The sequence below is a fragment of the Eptesicus fuscus genome, chromosome 19 (genome assembly GCF_027574615.1).
Source record: "Eptesicus fuscus isolate TK198812 chromosome 19, DD_ASM_mEF_20220401, whole genome shotgun sequence".
Classification (NCBI taxonomy): domain Eukaryota; kingdom Metazoa; phylum Chordata; class Mammalia; order Chiroptera; family Vespertilionidae; genus Eptesicus; species Eptesicus fuscus.
Genome location: NC_072491.1, coordinates 7,277,054 through 7,296,923, shown reverse-complemented (window position 1 = coordinate 7,296,923; position 19,870 = coordinate 7,277,054). Strand labels below are relative to the sequence as shown.

Here is a 19,870-nt window from a genome sequence, read left to right as displayed (position 1 = left end):
CCTAGTCTATTATTAGTATAGATTATGACATCATGTAGTCATATCTCCAAACCACTGCAGTGTAAACATGGATATTCTTATGGATCTATTCAGGTGGATCTAGAGACTTACTACTGTGATCCATTAAGTAGTACGCTTCTCATATAATAGAGCCAGTTTGAATTTTGAAAAAGAAAAAAAAGTGTTTTTTCTCCCAGGTGGGTGTGTTTAGAAAGAATCTGAACTCTAAATTCGTTATTCTGGGGCTTGCAAACGTTTCTTGCTTTTGGACTTTATAAAATCATGGACTTTAGAAACTCTTGAAAAAATAAATCTATAAATGCTTTTTAAGAGATATATCTGGGCATGAAATTACAAGAATGGAAGCAGTAATTCCATTTAGTTACTGTTGATAAATGGTCAATCTCTTTTCTTTCAGAGGCAATAGTAATAATCCAGTGACAGTATAAGTGAATGTCTTACTCTGTTTCACCCACAAATACTTATTCCTTAATATCATGCAATAGAAAATTATAAAGAAGGACAAAATAGTCTACTATTGTAAATACTAGAGGAGGAGTTTTCAGGAGTATAAAGTCTTCTCTTTTGTAATTCACCATATGTTTTACTTTGAAATCTTATTTCCATATGCCATTTTATTTTGGCTCTGCATCTTCATGTGTTAGAATGTCAATTTTCTATGATAACTCACTTTTATTAAGTTATCATATCATTAAACTCTCTAATAGCACTTGAACACAAACTTTAAATGTTATTTTTATACATTTAAGCGCATGTCCACCATTTAGATACCATAGTGACCATACAATGAATACGTGTTACATATTTCATACATCAATTATCTTACTATTATTCATTCTGATAAATTGCTTGTTTCCTCACATCATACTGTTTGTGATTAAAATGTTAAGTTCCAGGGAGAATTATTCATGCATGTCACTTTTTAATTAAGAAGAGAAAGATTAGTCAACCTTTTTCCAAGAGATAACCACATGAAAGTCAACTTATAATTACTCCTTTTGAAGTTTCAGTCCCAGTGGCTCACTGAGGTTCCAAAGTGAAGGTTGGGAATGAGCTACCACTCGAGAGGAGAGGTTTCTCACATGTGGCTCATGACTGAATGCTGAGGGGAGTGAGGCAAGGAAACAGACATGCTCCACCACACTGAGCCAGGGCAGGGGGCTGATACTTCCTTAAAGCAGGGACTCAGACATTTTCCACCCTTCCTTCTCCCTTCATTATACCCTGGGACCCCTTGGTCCACACGGGGGACTGTGAACATCATCTGCCCACAGCATCTGCTTCATCTTCTTACACGTCAGTAACGTTCTCCTCTCTTACACCGGATGCTGCGCTCAATGGCAAACCATTTCTCTCTTTTCAGACAGAGTCCTTTGCGGTGCCATAGCACATGGATTTCAGGACTGCCTGTGAGGAGGTAGGTTAAATGGCTTTGTGCTTTTCCAATTTTTCAAGACGGGAAACCATTGGCCTTCCTTGTATAGAAGTGGGACATTGTTTTTGGTGGAGGGATGTGTGGTGGGTTTATTTTGCTCCCCAGGGTAGGCTCTGATTTCTGAAGACTGGGAAGCCAAAAAGTGCCTGGGGAAGGCACAGGTCTTCCCTCTTCCTTTAAGAAGGAGACAGGCACATATGTGGCTTGTGATGTCGCCCTGCTCCATAAACGACGCGCCGCTGCGGGGTTTCAGTAGTGGCAGGGTTGGAAGTAATTCTTCCACATAAACGGTTGTAACTTAGAAGACATCGAAGGTCCCTTTCAGCACTAAAATTCTAGGATTTTATAACTTCGGTATTCTATAACTATCTCAATATAATTTCATTATTAATACGTAGCAATTCAAATTCTCTATAGACCTGTCCTCACGCCTCAGTCTGAGTGAGTGAAATGACATTGCTCTTCCAAGGATAGTAAAGGGCACGCAAGTGTGCAGTCAAAAGAACATGGACTTGGGCCTCCAGGGACTGTAGCTATTCTATTTTCGGAGGAAATACTATCTTTTCTACCAAACAAAGGGCATTCAAAGCATTGTCTTCTCATTCTTTGGGTAAAATGCTAACATTCACAGGTTAAAATATTTCACACATTTGCCTAGAAGGTTTAAAATATTTTTATAGTGTTCAAATAACACAAGACAAAAACAACCATAACTAGGTTACCTATGATCGAGTGAAAAACAAGCCAGCAAAAGCTCCAGTTATTAACATTTATGAAGATTTTTTTCTTTTAATGAAATGTCATGTGTTAACATTCTTGCAAAAATATCTTCTAAAAAAGTGTCCCAGTTTATTCATAGCTCAGAACCGAAGTCTTTCGGAAAATGAATTGCTTTTATGTTTTTCATGCTTATGTGTCTTACATTATAGTTATTGGTTTACAAACCTCTCAATGCACTGAATGCTGTAACATATATTATTATAACAAAAGCTGCCTCATTCTCTCAGGACCGAAGCATAAGCTCAAAGACTGGATTTTGCTTTCCAGGCAGCTAATAATGAGGGGACATTTTGCACATTATTTGAATGTGGGGCCAATGAAACTTTGCCTACATCGGGGATGTGATGAGAAAAGCTTCTCTCTACTGTTTTAGTCCCTGAACTTTCCTAGGTGATCTTTTATGTCTCTTTGATGTGTAAAAATAATGTCTGTAAGGCCTCTCAGGAAAGGCCCTCCTCCTCAACTTGAGACAGAGCATTAGTTGTGAACGCTATTTCTTCCATTACCTTTGGGGGTGAGTGTCGGGGGAGAGAAAGGCCTGATTGTACTGTGCATTGAAAAATCAATACATGAGAGTTCAAACTGTATAACACTGTTCAAAACTGAAGAACGTTAGGTGCCAGTGTCTTTATTCTGCTCACTGTGACACTGCAGAGGAATTATCCTTCGCCACGGCTCAGCAAAATCATCGTATATGCTTAACGCTTAATCATCACGCGTGTTATTTCATTTTATTTTTTTCCAGTTTCCTCGCATGAGAGTGTCTCTGTTACTGGTTTTTAAGAGCTTGTTTATGACTAAAGAGATGTTAACCATTGCTCATGCATTGCAAATGAAATACCTTGTTTTTTTGTTATTATTTTACTCTGGTTGTATCAAACATGTGTATTAAATATAATCATGTTCGGTTTTTTAAAATAATCAACAGATGTGCTCAACTATGTTCACATGCCTTTGATATTATTTATACCCCTCCATTCCCCATGCAACCTCAGCGTCTGGATGTTGGCTTCTGGTTGAGATCACATTATAAGCATGAGAGACTTTTCTATGTGAGAAACATAGAAAATTATGTTTTATATGAAGAAACATGTAATTTGCTTTCCTTGAAATATTATCATCCTCCAGACATATCCATTGGAATGATGCTTTAGGATAGATTAATGGGCACAATGGAGTGAGTTCCTGCTGTGTACTCATCTCACAGAGGAGGAAAGGACATGGTCCTGCTCCTGCAAAAGCTTCATTTTCTTTGAAGTAGATGATAACCCTTACGAAATAATTACAGGGTAATAGCATATCATGTGGGATAGAGGGCGTAATGATATGCATTAGTGCATGGTGTAAGGCAGTTTACAGAGAGAATTATCTTGGGAGGCTGCTTTATCTAAGCACTAGAGGCCCGATGCACGAAGATTCATGCAAGAATGAGCCTTCCTTCCCCTGGCTGCTGGCACCTCCTTCGCTCCGGCCACAGCCACCTTTTCACTCAGGCCCAGAGCCACCTTTCCACCTTCCCACACTGCCCAGAGGCCCGGAGCAGCTGGGGCAGTGCCTGTATATGCAAATTAACCCACCATCTTTGTTGGGTTAATTTGCATACCACTCCTGATTGGCTCGTGGGCATCATGGAGGTACGGTCAATTTGCATCTTACTCTTTTATTAGTGTAGGTTATCAACATTATGAAACATTCTTTTAAAGAAACACACCTCTAGCAATTCACATTAAATTTATATTTCAAGAGAAAGCCTGGTATTATTTGCATGGAATTGTGTGTTCATTAAATATTAGGAACATATATGCATTTCTATGAGCGTATCCCCTTCTCTAAATGAACAGTAATTCAATAATTATTAAATTAAAATGCAATTGCCAAAGTAGTCACTCTTCGTATGGATTTGGTGCAGAATAATAGCCAGAGACTATATGATGTCTCAAAAAACGTTTCATTTTTGTATCTCTGACCAATGGGAAGGCTAAGGGCACATGCTAGGGAGAATCTGCTTATTTATCAGGGTGCATAGTATAACACTGACCTGCTTCAGGAGGTGACAAGACTCCTGGACTTCCTCAATGGTTACTAGGCTGCTGGTTTAAAGCTACGTGGTACAAGTTTGGAAATCATCACCGGCTGTTTCAAATTCCCAAAACAGTGTGAAGCAAAACAGTGGATTGCGAATCAAGACTCTTGGGTCTCAAACCAGGCTCTGTTTTTGATTAATTGTATTAATTTAGGCAGTTCACATTGCCTCTTTACTTTTTAAATTTATCTTTATTGCTGAAAGTATTACAGATGTCCCATTCTCCCCCGCCCCCGTTAACCCTCTCCACTCCCCACCCAGGCCTTCACCACACTATTATCTGCCAGTGGGTTATGCATATAGGTTTTTTGGTTTATATCTTCCCAGCCTCTTTATCCTTGTTCCCTTATCTATACAAAGTGTGTGTGTGTGTGTGTGTGTGTGTGTGTGTGTGTGTGTGTGTTGGTGACTAGAAATGATGAAATAGCGAAGGTTAGAGAAGATGTTTAGGGGGTTCGTTTTCAGATTTAAAATTCCATGATAGAGACAGAAAGCAGATTAACATGGTTGCCTAGGCCTGAGGAAGGGGCTGGGAAAATGGTAGTAATAGGTTTCTTTTTGGAGAAAATGTTCTAAAATTGATTTTAGTGGTAGCTGTATAACTTTTAATACACAAAAGTTCCCACATTGAATTATATAATTAAGGGTTAAATTCTATAGAATGTAAATTGTAACTCAATAAAGCTGTTACAGAAATTCTATAATTGGATAAATATTAAACAAAATGTTCATTAATTTTCTAACATAGTATAAAAACTACACTCTACTCTCCAGATGTTCATGTGGATTTTCTGACATCGTCTCCGTACGGGGGGTCTGGGGACTTGATGTGAAATGGTTATCCTTTTCTCTGCACCTACATTAGGTGTTGAGTCTCAGACTCACCTGAGTGCATTTTCTGTCGCTCTGACATGTTATCCATCATGTTTTACAGGAAATGCACCATACAGCATAATTTATAAGCTAAGCATAATATGTTCTCTGTTTTTGTCTGAAGACAAAGACAGGGATTTGTTTGCTGCAGGATGGCAATCAAGAGCCTTTCAAAGTCCGGCTGCACCTGGCCAAAGACATTCTGATGATCCAGGAGCAGGATGTGATATGTGTGTCTGGTGAGCCTTTCTATTCTGGTGTAAGTAGCTCTTCCTTCCGTTGAAGATTTTTGTTTTTGTTCATGAAAATATTTACCCACAGAAAATTATTAGTATGTTTTTCTTTTATTGTAGAGCCTAGTCGATCATCCTGCATGAAATTTTTGTTTACATTATGAAGGGAGCAGGGTCCTGGTATAAGTACCCATACTGGGTCCCCGGCCACCCATTTAGGTGCTGTCTTCAGTGTGGCGTCTCATTGTTAAATCTGTGAGGGCTTTCTGTGGACATTATCATGTCATCTAACATAAAGCCATTTCACCACTTTCTCTCCAATCGTTATGTTGTTTATCTCCATTTCCTGATTGGCTGTATTACCAAAGTAGTATTAAGTAGAAATGAAGCAAGTCATGATCCTTGACTTGCTCTCAAACCCTGGGAGTATGCTTAATGTGAAATATAATGCTAGTGAGAAGAGACGTGGTCATTAGATGCTCAGATTAAGGAAGTTCCATCCCATTCAGACTGCAGAAAGTGCTTCTTATAAATGAGTGTCAAACTTCATCAAGTGATTTTTTTGCATTTGCTGAGATTATTATGGGATATTTCTCTTCAATTCTATCCAAGTTCTCCCCCGGACTTTTTTCAAAAGAGAGATTAGGTCTGTGTATATTCGTTATTCCAACTGCCAAATTTAAAAGCGATAACAATATTTCAATGTTGAAATACTGCATTTCACAAATTACAAAATTTTACTGATCTAGGTCCTGTGTAATACATTTATGCCAGATTTATATAAGTCACATTTCTTTAGTTAAAAAAAAAAAAGAGAAAGAGAAGGAAGGAATGAAAGAAGGGAGGGAGGAAGGGAAGTAGGAAGGAAAGAAGAAAAGGAATAAAGAGGAGATACAGCACTAGTTTTTCCTTAACTAAAAGAGAGGGTAATCCTATGGGAGCAATTTAATCTAACTTGACAGCAAGACCCGTGGTTCAGGATGATTTAAATAGTCTGTGACAAAAGAATGGTCAGCAGTCTGCAAAAAGGCCATTAGCTTTGGTTAGTGAGGGCCCATTGATTTAGGACCTGGAGTGACTCCCATTGGATGTTAGTGAGGAGTGAGGTGGAAAGTTCAGCATTATTCACCACCACCAAGACACTCCAAGGTAAGTCTATTAATAAGCTGACAATTAAGTCTTCAAGCTAAAGAGCTACAGTGTCTGGGGAATCCCGGAAGCCAACTGTTTGATACTTGCTGTAATTTTCTTCTCAGATCACATATGGCAACAAAGTGAAGGCGATGTCTTTAATGTTATTGCACAACAAATGATAAGTTCGAAAACTTGTCCTGTTTTATAATAAAGTTGTTTTTCTTAAGTGAAACTAATTTCACCTAAGGATATCTTCCACAGTGGTATTTCAGTGCTAGTTAGAAGAGCAATGAGTGTGATTGATAATTTATGGCTCTTTCTGAGGCTAAATTAGCATTAGATAGAACTTGCTAGAACACTCAGACATATGGTGTTAGATAAAAGTCCAACTTCATTCTTACAGATGGGAAATGATATAAATATTGGAAAAGTTAAATCCCATTTGCTCAACCCAGCTCCAGGTTGAATGTGGAATCTTGGAAAGTGTGCCTTCTAGCGAATTATTTTTTCTTTATAGGAAATCTGTTCCTTCTGTCAGATTCCTTTGGAGATTTCAGAGTCTCTGCCTGTGGAGACCTGCAGGTTCACTCTGATGCATCCATCTAAAGATGTTTGCTATTTGCTTTGCTTCAGAGGCATACGACTTCTTAAATATGAGGATTTCTGCATTTCTTCCATTCAAAAGAATGATCAGTTATTAACTTTTTAAACGTTGCTTATTTCCCATTCCCTCTGTTCTTCCCTTTAGTAATTTTTTTCATGTATTTTAAAACAGCTCCTTTGATTCTTCATTCTCTACTTTTTCTCATATTTTATACCCGTTTGTCTCTCTTTGGAGTGCTAAAGTAACTCCTTCAGTCTTCCTTTCAGTTCACTGAACTCTCTTTGGTTAAATTTAGTCTTTTGTTTGAACTGTATATTGAAATTCTGACTCTGGAAATTATATTGTTTGCTTCTAAAAGTTCTATTCTGTCTCATTCATTTGCCTCATGATATTTTATATTACTGTCATTCATTTGACATCTCTTATTCTAGTAATCATGTTTATCCTAATTCTAGGACTGGATCTGGTATTCTAGTATCTGCCATCTTTGTAGATCTTGGTGTGTTATTTGTCCCTTGTTTGCTGACTCACTCATTGCACTCTATTTCCTTTTGTGACTTTTCACTGTGAGCTCATGTTATTTGATTCTGTGGGGGAATATTTTGGAGTTTGGCTCTATAATGTGTTGCAAAGACTATTTGCATCCTTAGACAAGTGTCTATGGATGCTAGCAATTCAGATATCCTTTAAACTTAACCTTTTGCACTCAGATGTCGAGTGTGACTCGACACGGTTAGCATCGGTAGCAGCTCTTTTTATACTCTTTGACTGTATCAATAATTTGAAATATTAAAATATCCAAATAAATAAGTTTGTATGAAAAAAAAAACTCCAGTTTTTTATTATACTGCCGCGCTTTGTAAAATCTGGGGTATTTAAAAAATTAAATCCCGAGTAGAATAAAGGAATCGAGGAAAAAGCAAGTGAGTGCAAAGGGTTAATGCTCAATTGGGCTTTTGAGGCTACCTAGATAGAACAAAATTCATTTCAAACCCACCTGTGGACCAATTCATTTACAAATTCTCAGAAGAATTGGTTTTTAATTCTTATATTTAGAGCCAAGTTCAAAATGGACCAAGTCTTCTACTATTACTCTTTTGGTGGTTGGAATCATTTTTCATCCTTACACTCTATGACAGGGCCACGTCTCACCTTGCCCCTGTCCTGCTAGTTGTGGGCTCCCAGCGGATGCCATCAGGGTCAGAGGTCATGTGAGCCTTCTTACCTCCTGGTTCTTCTTACCTTCAGACCACTTCAAAATTGTTTCTGACAACTTAGGGTTTTTTCTTCTTTGTTATTTCCCTGACATGAGTTTTTGTTTGTTTGTTTTGTTCATTATTTTATTAAGTTTTATTGTGCTGCCCTGGAAAGGGATTTCAGTATATTTGACTTAAGAGTGTCAGACCCAAGGTTAGTTTTGTGTGTGTTGTTTTTTTTAACGGTAGAAAGTCTATTGGTTTTTAAATTAGACAGACTTGACTTGTAATCTCAGCCTCACCATTTGCTAGCTTTGTGATCGGAAGTGAGTTCATTACCGTCTCAATATTGGTTCTCATGAGTGAAAAAGATGGAATACCTGATTTTCATAATTCATTTGACAGCATTAAATGAGATTGCATTACCATGGTGATTCCTAGCAGTGAACAATGAAGATTGTTCCCTTTTTCTCATTTTCTGATTATGTGCTATTTATATATTTTTGTCTTAGTTTCACAACCTTCATTTGAGGTCACAATTGTTTCCTAAAATAATGAATGAACTACAAATCTGGATATTTGTTCCTTTCTACAATTCATTTTGTGTACAATTTTGAATGCTTACTCTGGATGAGCAATTTGAGCTGGAAAAATAGTCTTTCTGTATAAAATTAGAAAATGAATCATCTCATCTCAATGATTTGAGTGAATCTTTTTAAATACAAAAGAGTTTCATTATTAGTGCTTTAAATCAAAGTATTCTTAATATGACATAAGTAAAAGGAGCCTTAGATTATCTTAAAGATTATAGATTGCCCAGCTGGCATGTCTCAATGGTTAAGCATCAACCTATGAACCAGGAGGTCACAGTTCGATTCCCATTCAGGGCACATACCCAGGTTGTTGGTTTGATCCCCAGTGTGGGGCATGCAGGAGGCAGCCGATCAATAATTCTCTCTCATTGATGTTTCTATCTGTCTTTCTGTCTCCCTTCCTCTCTGAAATCAATAAAAATATATTTATTTTTTAAAAAGCAATCCCTTTGAACCTGGTTTATTTGCACTTGCAATTCCAGATATATACATGAATCATTTATGTGCTGGGACATGGCAGCCTCCCAGCTCTGCTCTCAGATCTTCATAACAATATGACTTGTAGTGATAAAGATAAGAACTTAGTTGACAAAGATAATATTTACCATTGACAATGAGTTACTTTGATGTAACCAAAACATGGTCATTCCTTAGACAACAAGAATGCGTAATGTGAAATTGAGAAGAGATTTAAAAGTTGATCCCAAAATATGTCCAAAAAATCATTGGACAGAATTAATTTTTAGACATTTAGCTATTTAATAACACTACAGCCCTTTTATCTTGACAAATAAATTATTAATGTTCGATTTTAAAATTACAAAACACTCCATTTATTGCAAGATTTGGGAGTCTCTATGCGGACACTGTGTGTGTGTGTGTGTGTGTGTGTGTATGCATAAAATAAAACCTAGAAGAAGAATGTGCAGTGTAAATGTAGTTTTCTAAAAGCTAACCATTTTTAACATCCTTTCTTTCAGGAAAGAACGGTGACCATTAGAAGACAAACTGTAGGAGGATTTGGATTAAGCATAAAGGTAACCTGCCTTTCCAGGCTAGCCTTACAAAGGTTGTACTATCATGCTGTATTTTTGTGTATTTTCATTTAATCTTATTAATAACTAGAAGCCCGTTGCACGAAGTTTTGTGCAATAGACTTTCCTTCACCTGGCTGCCAGCATCAGTTTTCCGCCACTACCAGTTTTCCTCTAGCCACCTGCCGATAGGAGCGCCTCCCGCCAGCACGATCTCTGGCCTCTGGCCACCCGCCGATGGGAGCGCCTCCCGAAGGCTGGGGGCGGGACTCTGGGTCTGATCCACAGGTGGCTAGAGGAAAACTGGTAGTGGCGGAAAACTGATGCCGGCAGCCACGTAATCGGCCACCCCGAGTTCCCCACCGGCGCCTTCCGCCGGCCCCATGGGTCCTCCTGCAGCGCTGGCCGTTTAGGCCAGTGAGAGGAGCGGGGGGCGGGGACTCATGAGTCCCCGCCCCCCGCTCCTCCCGTCAGCCAATCGGCCACCCTGAGTCCCACTCCCCGCGCCTCCAGCCAGCCCAATCGTGGGTGTAGCGGAGTGATGCAATTTGCATATTACCTTTTTATTATGTACGATTAGACAGATATGGCTATAGCAAACTCCTCAATATTTGGATTGAAATGTAAGTTAAATAGGTTCTCATAGAACCTTGGTCACCTTTTGATTAAGAACTTTTGCACAAGTATTTGAAACTTTTATCTCACCTGGCATTGACTATAATTAATAAACTTTTGTATCTGGTTTCATCTAAATTACCAAATATGGTATTTTAGTGTGCATATAATACTTTAATCAACCAGAGTAGGAAATACTGACCTGTCGGTGAATGGAACAAGAGCAGGTTCTATGCTAATAAGATCTTAAGTTAAGTATTGGTTGAATTCTATTCGTAGCCTGTCCAGTTTCTAATTAAACACTGCATTTTTATCTTTTCCAATTAAAAAGCACAATATATGACTTTATCTTTACAGGGGGGAGCGGAACATAACATTCCAGTTGTCATTTCAAAAATCTCCAAGGAGCAAAGAGGTAAAGTGTTAGAAGGATAATACAGTAGCCATTCCTTTGTAAGCTATTGTTTTTGAAGAATAAGATGGCATTTAAGAATCATAAATTAGTATGTCATTGAACAGCTCCAGCTTCCCCAAGACCAGGCAGTAAGTGAATGAGTCTGAATCCTGAGTCTATGCCCTTTATTATCCCAGGGAAGGACTTCTTTCAAGGGAGAGCGAGAAGGAAAGAAAATAGAGGCTATGACTGCATTTGAATTGGGGGGGTGCATCGCATTTTAATTCTTTCATTAAACAAACATACAGATAAATGAAATAATAAGTCACATGAAGTATAAGCAATTTTAGACATTTATTATTTACAGTTCTCAGATGCAAGTTAACTCAGTTATCCCTCCACATAAACTGTTATCTAGGAAAAACACTGAAGGTGTAAAGTGACAGAAATGTATACAAAAATCAAATGTTTAAAAAGAAAGTTGGAGCTGATTCAAGGGCTGATGGACTGAATGTCTAGATCTAAACTTTTTCATGGCTACCTTAAAATGGTCAGTACACGGTAAAATTTAGTCATCCATTCAGAAGAGTGACTATTCTTTTTTAACAACTGTACGATCTGAAATGGTAGAACTAAAGAGAAATATCACAGCTTGTGTTTCAGTATTTGGGCTGAATCATGTGATTACTTTTGTATTTCCATAATATCCATAGTAAGCATGTATTTTTTCTTTTATCAGTTTGACTTAAAAAAAATCTTATCTGTGTGAAGAAAGTAGTTCATGCACAATCAGCTGTCCCTTTGCATTCACAGCAGAACTTTCAGGGCTACTCTTCATCGGGGACGCGATCCTACAGGTATGCATTTTGCCAGTACTGTTTTATGGAAACCAAAACATGAAGTCAATCATGATATACCATATGAAACTCCACTTCTCCTTCATTGCAGATAAATGGAATTAATGTGAGAAAATGCAGACATGAAGAAGTGGTGAGTTTTCTTTACTTTTTCTTTAAATCATGATTTTCCCCATGTGTAAATGAAGGTTTAGTACATTGCCAAAAACTATTCATTTCATTGATTTGAAGGATATGACATTGGACCAATGTGCTATCAGATTTACAAAGGATCTCTTGATCTCTTAATTGGTGTTTGGTGTTTTTGTGTGTGTGTGTGTGTTTCATATTTGAAATAGATCAGGGAGTATAGCCGAGGATGAAATGTAACTCAAAGATATACATAAGGAGGGTCATTTGCTGTTTTTCCTGTGTGTTTTTTTTTAATTAATGCCTATTAATTAATGTCCACTAAGTATATTTCTATATGAAATACATCTCAAAATTTTTGCAAATATTTAAAAGCAATGAAATTTATGCCTATAAAATCTCACACAGTAGCAGGTCAATTGGATGATCATATAAAGACTATGAGAGGGAGGGGCGGGGAGAGACAAACAGAATTTAACAGAACTTATTTTCAAGGCAAACAGGTTTAACACTAGGCAGATTGGTCTTCAATTTTTATTGTGGTATTTTGTTGGATTTTGGTAGACCTGCCGATCTGAAACTTGGGCCTCAGATATTCTAATCCAGTCAGTTTAGGTTGGACCAGGAATTAGGATTTTAAACAATCAGCTCAAGTGGTTCCATTGCATGTGGCTTCTAAGCTATACTTTGGGAGAAGATGGGAGGTTGAGAAGCTTCTGTTTGAGATGCTGAGATGCCATAACAATTATGCAGAAAGGAATAGGAAATGCCCTAACTGGGTTGGCTCAGTGGATAGAGCATCGGCCTGCGGACTGAAGGATCCCAGGTTCGATTCCAGTCAAGGGCATGTACCTTGGTCTTGGTTGCGGACACATCCCCAGTAGGGAGTGTGCAGGAGGCAGCTGATCGATGTTTCTCTCTCATCGATGTTTCTAACTCTCTATCCCTCTCCCTTCCTCTCTGTAAAAAAATCAATAAAACCTATTTTTTTTTTAAAGAAGAAGAAAAAAAGAAAGGAATAGGAAAATGTCAGGGACTTTGGAAAATGCTTGCCATGGTTGATTAAATAACACTTACAGAGCATTTGCTGAATTTCTGTGTCACTTCATGTGGGAAGGAATAGAGGAGAAATTATAGTTAATTGTTTATACTCAAGGGTCCAACAAAATATAAAACATTATAAGCCTTTTGCTTCCTACAGCTCTAATTTATTTGGTTGTGTAATACATTGCTCCTCTGCTAAAAGGGATTTAGAAAACCCTCTGATATACTTACTTATTTCAAACCTCAAAGAGGCAACCTAGAGTGTCTGTGAAAAGCCGCAGTTCTACAAGTAGTAATATTTATTAGGGAGGGTCCTTGATTATGAGCACTTAGGATAATTAATCAGTATTCATCACTTGTCTTTGTCTTCTTAAAAATCTTACTTGGGCCACCCCTGTTGCCACTCTGTGGTGGATTTTATGTAAAATATGAATCTGTCAAGTCTCAAGCTTCCTGCAAGTATGCAGAGAGGAAAGTAATGTTTTAGGCAAGTGAGAGAACAGCGTAGCAAAGAGCGCTCTGTATGCAGACTTACATTAATTTGAAATATTGCCATGTAAGCAAAGATATTTTAACTTTAGTCTTTCCCCCCAAAAGTACAAAGTGATTTTAAGCTCATTATACAGGGAGAAAAAAAACACGTGCATTCTCTTTTCCAACCACATGCTGTTAGATGGAATAGTTTTTGCACTTTGCTCCTCAGAAGCAGGCAGCATGCTTAAGATAAATAGTGATGGACCTTTGATTAAACAGATTAACGGGGCTTGAAAGTCTAGAACACACTAATAATGCCACTTGTTAAGGACGTCCATTTTCTTTCAAAGAAAAGGAATTTAGAATTGCATTACAAATTGTGTGTGGTGCCCTAACTGGTTTGGCTCAGTGGATAGAGGGTTGGCCTGCGGACTGAAGGGTCCTGGTTTGATTCCAGTCAAGGGCACATGCCCGATTTGCAGGCTCGATCCCCAGTAGTGGGTGTGCAGGAGGCAGCCAATCAATGATTCTCTCTCAGCATTGATGTTTCCTATCTCTCTCTCCCTTGCCCTTCCTCTCTGAAATAAAAAATATATATTTAAAAAAACAACAAATTATATGTGGTCCTTCACAATAAACTTTTATCTTTAAGATGCTTAACCTTATCAGCTTTGAAATATAGGTACTAACGTTCTTATTTAATTTCAATCTTTTACTTCCCAACAGAGATTTGATGCTTGTGTCCTCACTATTAATTACCTGAACAAATAGACTTACTACACCTCAGTGGAACTAAGATGTTAATTAAATGTTTAAGAATGGATTTACATGGGCAGAAAAAGCACAAGCATCTCAGAGGATGTAGATGGTCTTAAAATAGCATGCTGATGTACCACGTTCCTTAGTCCAAGTCAAATAATTCACATAAAGTTTCAAATTCAGAAACAAATTTTGTAGGCATAACTATATATTGTTTGTGCATGTAACTTTTATTAATCTACACTATTCAGTTACATTGTTAGAAATTCTGCATTTAGCTCTGATCAGCTTCACTCTTTTCATTTTAATTTTTATTTTATTTTTTCCATCCCCATTTATCCCTTCTATGCCCTCTTCCACCTCTACCCCCACCCCCACCATACTGTTGTCCATGTCCATGACGATCGGCTTCACTCTTTTTTTTAAAATTTAATTTAATTTTTAAATATATTTTTTATTGATTTCGGGGAGAAAGGGAGAGGGAGAGAGAGATGGAAACATCAATGATTAGAGAGAATAATTGATTGACTGCCTCCTACATACCCTACACTGGGGATCGAGCCCACAACCCGGCCATATGCCCTTGACCGGAATCGAACCTGGGACCCCTCAGTCTGCAGGCTGATGCTCTATCCATTGAGCCAAAGCAGCAATAGTACAGCTGTTACTGTTGTATTGAAGTTTAAGGTTTAACTTTCGTGGGAGGGGGATCCCATGTTGTCTGTCCTGGGTGTTCAGTAGAATTGTTGTTGAAATTCTTTATACAAATGCTTAGAGTTAGATGATCACAGTGCTTGTATCTATATGCTTCTGTCTGGGGGTATAAGTCAATCCTGGGCTTCACCCACACCATACAAGCCATTCTTCTTGCTAGAAGACTGCTAAGGAAGAGAAGCTCCTGGAGTTTCCTCATGAAGAAAGCATAGAATAAGTGCCAAACGCTGCTTCTCATGTGACCTGGTGGAAAGGTAACAGGATACCACATACAGAGGGTTTTAACGCTCAGGAAAAAAAATGTGTACGAATCTTACCTCTGCCCACTTACTAACGTTATAATTTCAGGCAAATAAACGTACCTTTTCTGTCCCTCTCTTGATCATTTGTAAAAATAAACTAATAATAACTTTTATAAGGATTGAATTAGTGTAATGTATATGAAAATGCTAGCACAGCTCTGGAAACTTAGAAAAAGTATACGTTATTTTATGTCATCAAATACTATTGCTTCCTACACTGGCACTAGTAGTGGAAGAGTTTGTATCCTGATTCTAGAATCAAGATTGTTATAAATCTATTAATATAACTGAAATTTCTATCTCATAAGACTTTTAAAATAGAACAGGTCATTACAAGGCAAAGCAGGAACAATGGCTAGATGATTTCAGAGATTTTCTTCTAAAAGAACATTTCTGATTTCAGGTTAGAGGCTCATGGGCCCTAAAAAAGAGATTCACCTGCTTTTTTTTTAATTTTATGGTCTTAATAATAAAAATATTATAGTTCTGATCTGTGATTTTAAAATCAATTCTAAAAAACTGTGTAATTCTTGGTAGAAAACCAACATGACGGCGGGCAAGACCAGAGTGAGGGTGAGAATGTGAGTGGGTGTGAGTGTAGTTGGAAAACTATAGGAAATTGAAGAAAGAACTAGAGGAAGATACAAACAAACGGAAGCATACACCTTGTTCATGGATTAGGAGAATTAATTTCATTAAAATGTATATACTAGCCCTAACCGGTTTGGCTCAATGGATAGAGCATTGGCCTGCGGACTCAAGGGTCCCAGGTTCGATTCCGGTCAAGGGCACGTACCTTGGTTGCGGGCACATCCCCAGTAGGGAGTGTGCAGGAGGCAGCTGATCGATGTTTCTCTCTCATCGATGTTTCTAACTCTCTATCCCTCTCCCTTCCTCTCTGTAAAAAATCAATAAAATATATTTTTAAAAAATAAAAATAAAATGTATATACTACTCAAAGCAATCTATAGATTCAATGGAATTTCGATTAAAATATCTATGGCATATTTCACAGAACTAGAGCAAACACTTCTCTGATACTGTTCCTTATCAACAGTTGGAATCAGGTTATATATTTCCTAGTTACATCCTGTTGAGTTTGCTGATTAGTTTGGAAAATGTCTAAGAACTCCTTCTCAGTTGCTTTCACAAAGCAATATCAAAAAGAAGGCAGCATACTTTATTGCTGCTATTGACTTCCTTGACAATGCAATATTTGTTGCTGTTAATTCATTGTGTGATTCCTGCACACTGTAGCGGAAGTGAGCTTGTCAGTTCCAGCAGTGAACAGAAACAGTGAAACAGTGCTGGGCTGATCTTCAGACCTACAAGCTATGTGTTGGAGACATCTTTATTGTGTCACCAGTTTATGAAGCTCAGATAGGAACAGAGTCAGCGGCAGGGTTGTAGTGATTTCCCAGTCCAGTGATCTGACAAGTTGTTGCCCCAATCAATCTGTCAACATGTCTCTCCCATCTTTTCTCTCGCTAAGTTGTAGCTGTGGACCAGCACCACCTGGGGTTATTGCTGCCCCAGGTTGCCATGGAGACGGAGCAATAATAGAGATGGCAGTAAAGCTTTGTTTCCTCCTGTTATTACTGGCACACATTCTCTTGTTGTACTCAGCACTTCAAATATAACTAAGGCAGGTGGCATGACAATAAGGGAATTTCAAAGACATGCGAGTCTAGTGTCTTTAACACTCCATCCGGGCAGGGAGTCCAGCTTCCCTTATGCTCACCTGCTTTTCAGAGGAAATGTTTGTGGGAATTACAATCAGTCCTTCTCTCCAAGCCTGTTTCACTGGCAAGTATTCTCTGTGAGTTTACATGCCCTCAAAACACATTCTTCTTAAAATCTCTGTCTGAATAGAAATCATTTTTATTTTATGTCCCAAGTGAATCGTCTATAGATGGCATTCACTCGCTTCTATTCATTTAATGGGCTAGAGCTTAAATTCCCTTGTTACTAAAGCATTGCTAGGAAGTCACAAGACATACTCAAGACTCTAGATGTCCTCTGACAAACTGGGGTTTTATGTAGAGGCGAATCTAAAAACAGACTGGCACAGAACTATTTTTAACGTATTATCATTAATGTTTACCCCTTTCCTGGCAGTTCCTTTGGATTGAGATGACACATGCAGTTTGGGGAGGAATAAAGGTGCTAATGAACCCTGAGTGCATGAGCAGAAAGTTTTCCTTAAGAGTGTTTTTGGTTGGTTGGTTTGTTCTTTTGTTTTTGTGGGGGGGTTTTTGTCATTCAGGTACCAGGAGTGTCCTTAGGGACTTTGTTGGACTAGAAGTAGAAAAGTAGATGAGAGAGAAGTTTAAGAAGACAAAATAAAAAGACAGTACGTTTATAATTTTGCTAACAGTCCATCCTTATATATTTTTAGTAATTTCCATACAAGTTATGGGGACATATATGGTTTCCAAATAAAGTAAATGCCTGTCATAAAGTATATGTATTATGCATAATTCCATAAATATCTTATGGCTATACAGTTGTCATCTCTCCAGTATTGTTGTGCATGGTAAGTTTCTTCATGTATTTAGCAACATATAAGGCAAATTATTTTCTCCCTATTCATTTAATATATTCTAATTGGGATATTCATTTACCATATTATAGTTGAGACATACACATCTATTTTTAAGTATTTGAAATTATCAGACTCCCAAAGAAACTACTATTTTCCCCTGGCAGTACAGCTGTGTTTCCCCTGTGCAAACTTCTGTAACCAAGGAAATGCTGGCATAGCCTAATCTGGTGACCCCTCAAGGATGCTCATGGCATCAGAGGATACTATACTCAATGAATATTATGGAGGGGGCGGGGCATTTAAAATTCAGAATAACATAAGTAAATTGACTTACACAATAGACTAAAATGACAGTATATGGCAGGAAACAGCACAAGCAACTCCAAAATGTTTACTTCTTAGGTCTGTGTTCTGCAAACATGATAATATGCACAAACAGATATTTAGTAATTGTATGCTGCAGCTGCAAATCTAATGTGGGTGTAATAGTGTTTGTTTTTTCAGATCTTGACAATTCATTTTATCTGAGATAATCATACAGAATCTAAAAAAATAAGGAAGAGAGTTATGATTTCCCTCTTTTCCTTCAAAATTCTACTTAATTCTGTACACTGTTTACAAACTAGATGTTCATGTAGCTATGGTTTTTAATATCATACATTTAGAATAAATATGTGCATTCGTTATTTCAGTCAAATGCAATTATGCAAAATATTTTCATCCATATGAGGTTATTTTAATAACTCTGTATTTTCCTAGATAAATATAGAAATGTTTTCTACCTCGCTATCCTACCTTAAACATATCATAACTATATATAAAAGTACACTAAAATATGTCCAGCCTGCAAAATATGTCTTTTTCTCCCACCTTCCATTATTTTTTAATATTTATGAAAGTAATTTCATTTTCCTATCCTGTATTTTTAAGAACTATTTTTGAAATATAATGAAGACAGTCAGAATCTTTATTCAGTGCCTGATTTTAAACGTCATGGTCTGTTTGTTTTAACATTTAAGATAATTTTATCGCTTATTAAAATTAACTTATTAAGGTTATTCATTCAAAAGTCTATAATGATGACATTTATGGGCCAGCTGCCAGGCTAAGCTGTTTGAATTCATCTGTGAACAAGATATAGCTCGCTGCCCTTATGTAGCACACAATTTCATGGAGCAGAGAGAGACTACATATTAGCACAGTATCCGGTAGATTACAAGGTGCAATTGAGCATGAAAAAACGATGGGCAGAGCAGGTAAACAAGGAAAGAAAGGATTTGGAGAGCTATAATTTTAAATAAGCTGATAAAGGTAGGACTCATTGGAATGTTTTTGGAGCTGAGAGTAGAAGGAGGTAAAGATTTAGCCATGCAAATGTGTAGAAAAGGGCCATGCTAGACATAGAGAACAGTCATATTAAAGAAATATCATGAGTTTTCTTATATTCTTATTTTTTGTAACTTTTTATTAGGAATTGCAGCTTAGTTTGACAAAATGTCCTTTTAGAATTTCTAATGAAAAAGAAAAAAAATCTACCTGTATTTATCTAATCTATCATCTATCTATGTCACAATGATAGATAATATATGTACATTTAACTTGATGAAATTAATTATATTGGCAATAAATTCTTGATTTTTATCCAGATTTGCTCTGTTGAAATAAAGGCTCATAGAACAATTTAATTTGTCATTTGTTGGATTCTGTATGCTAATGGTGAATTTTGAATTATTTCATCCATATTCATATTAATAATAGTCTCTTATTTCTTTTCTTCAAGTTACTGATGTAACCCTTTTGTATTAATTTTTATTTATTTTAGTTTGATTTAATAATATGGATTGCAAAGATCAATAATTTTATGCTGGAATAATTTCTTCTTTAAGAATTAGATAAAATAAAACAAAGTAAAATATTGCTTGAGTCATTAAGGTAACCATTTTGAGATTAAAACAAATAGTGGGAAGCATTTCTATTATTAGGTCAACTAACGAACAAAGCATTCTGCTTGTTGAGTTAAAGTTCAACTCATCTAGGATGTGACTTTTCAC

General features: G+C 37.2%; 1 protein-coding gene across 2 annotated transcripts in view; it reads left to right on the top strand.

Annotated features, from left to right (window-relative positions):
• The first annotated feature begins 1,382 nt into the window (after positions 1-1,382).
• Positions 1,383-19,870, top strand: part of SNTG1 (syntrophin gamma 1) — a 55,041-nt gene continuing 36,553 nt past the window's right edge. For both annotated transcript variants that reach the window (XM_054708462.1, XM_054708461.1), the window contains exons 1-6: positions 1,383-1,438; positions 5,317-5,451; positions 9,933-9,989; positions 10,959-11,016; positions 11,809-11,852; positions 11,944-11,985. In XM_054708462.1, coding sequence (XP_054564437.1) covers positions 1,412-1,438; positions 5,317-5,451; positions 9,933-9,989; positions 10,959-11,016; positions 11,809-11,852; positions 11,944-11,985 — 363 coding nt within the window. In that variant the 5' untranslated portion in view covers positions 1,383-1,411. The remainder of the gene's footprint in view (positions 1,439-5,316; positions 5,452-9,932; positions 9,990-10,958; positions 11,017-11,808; positions 11,853-11,943; positions 11,986-19,870) is intronic.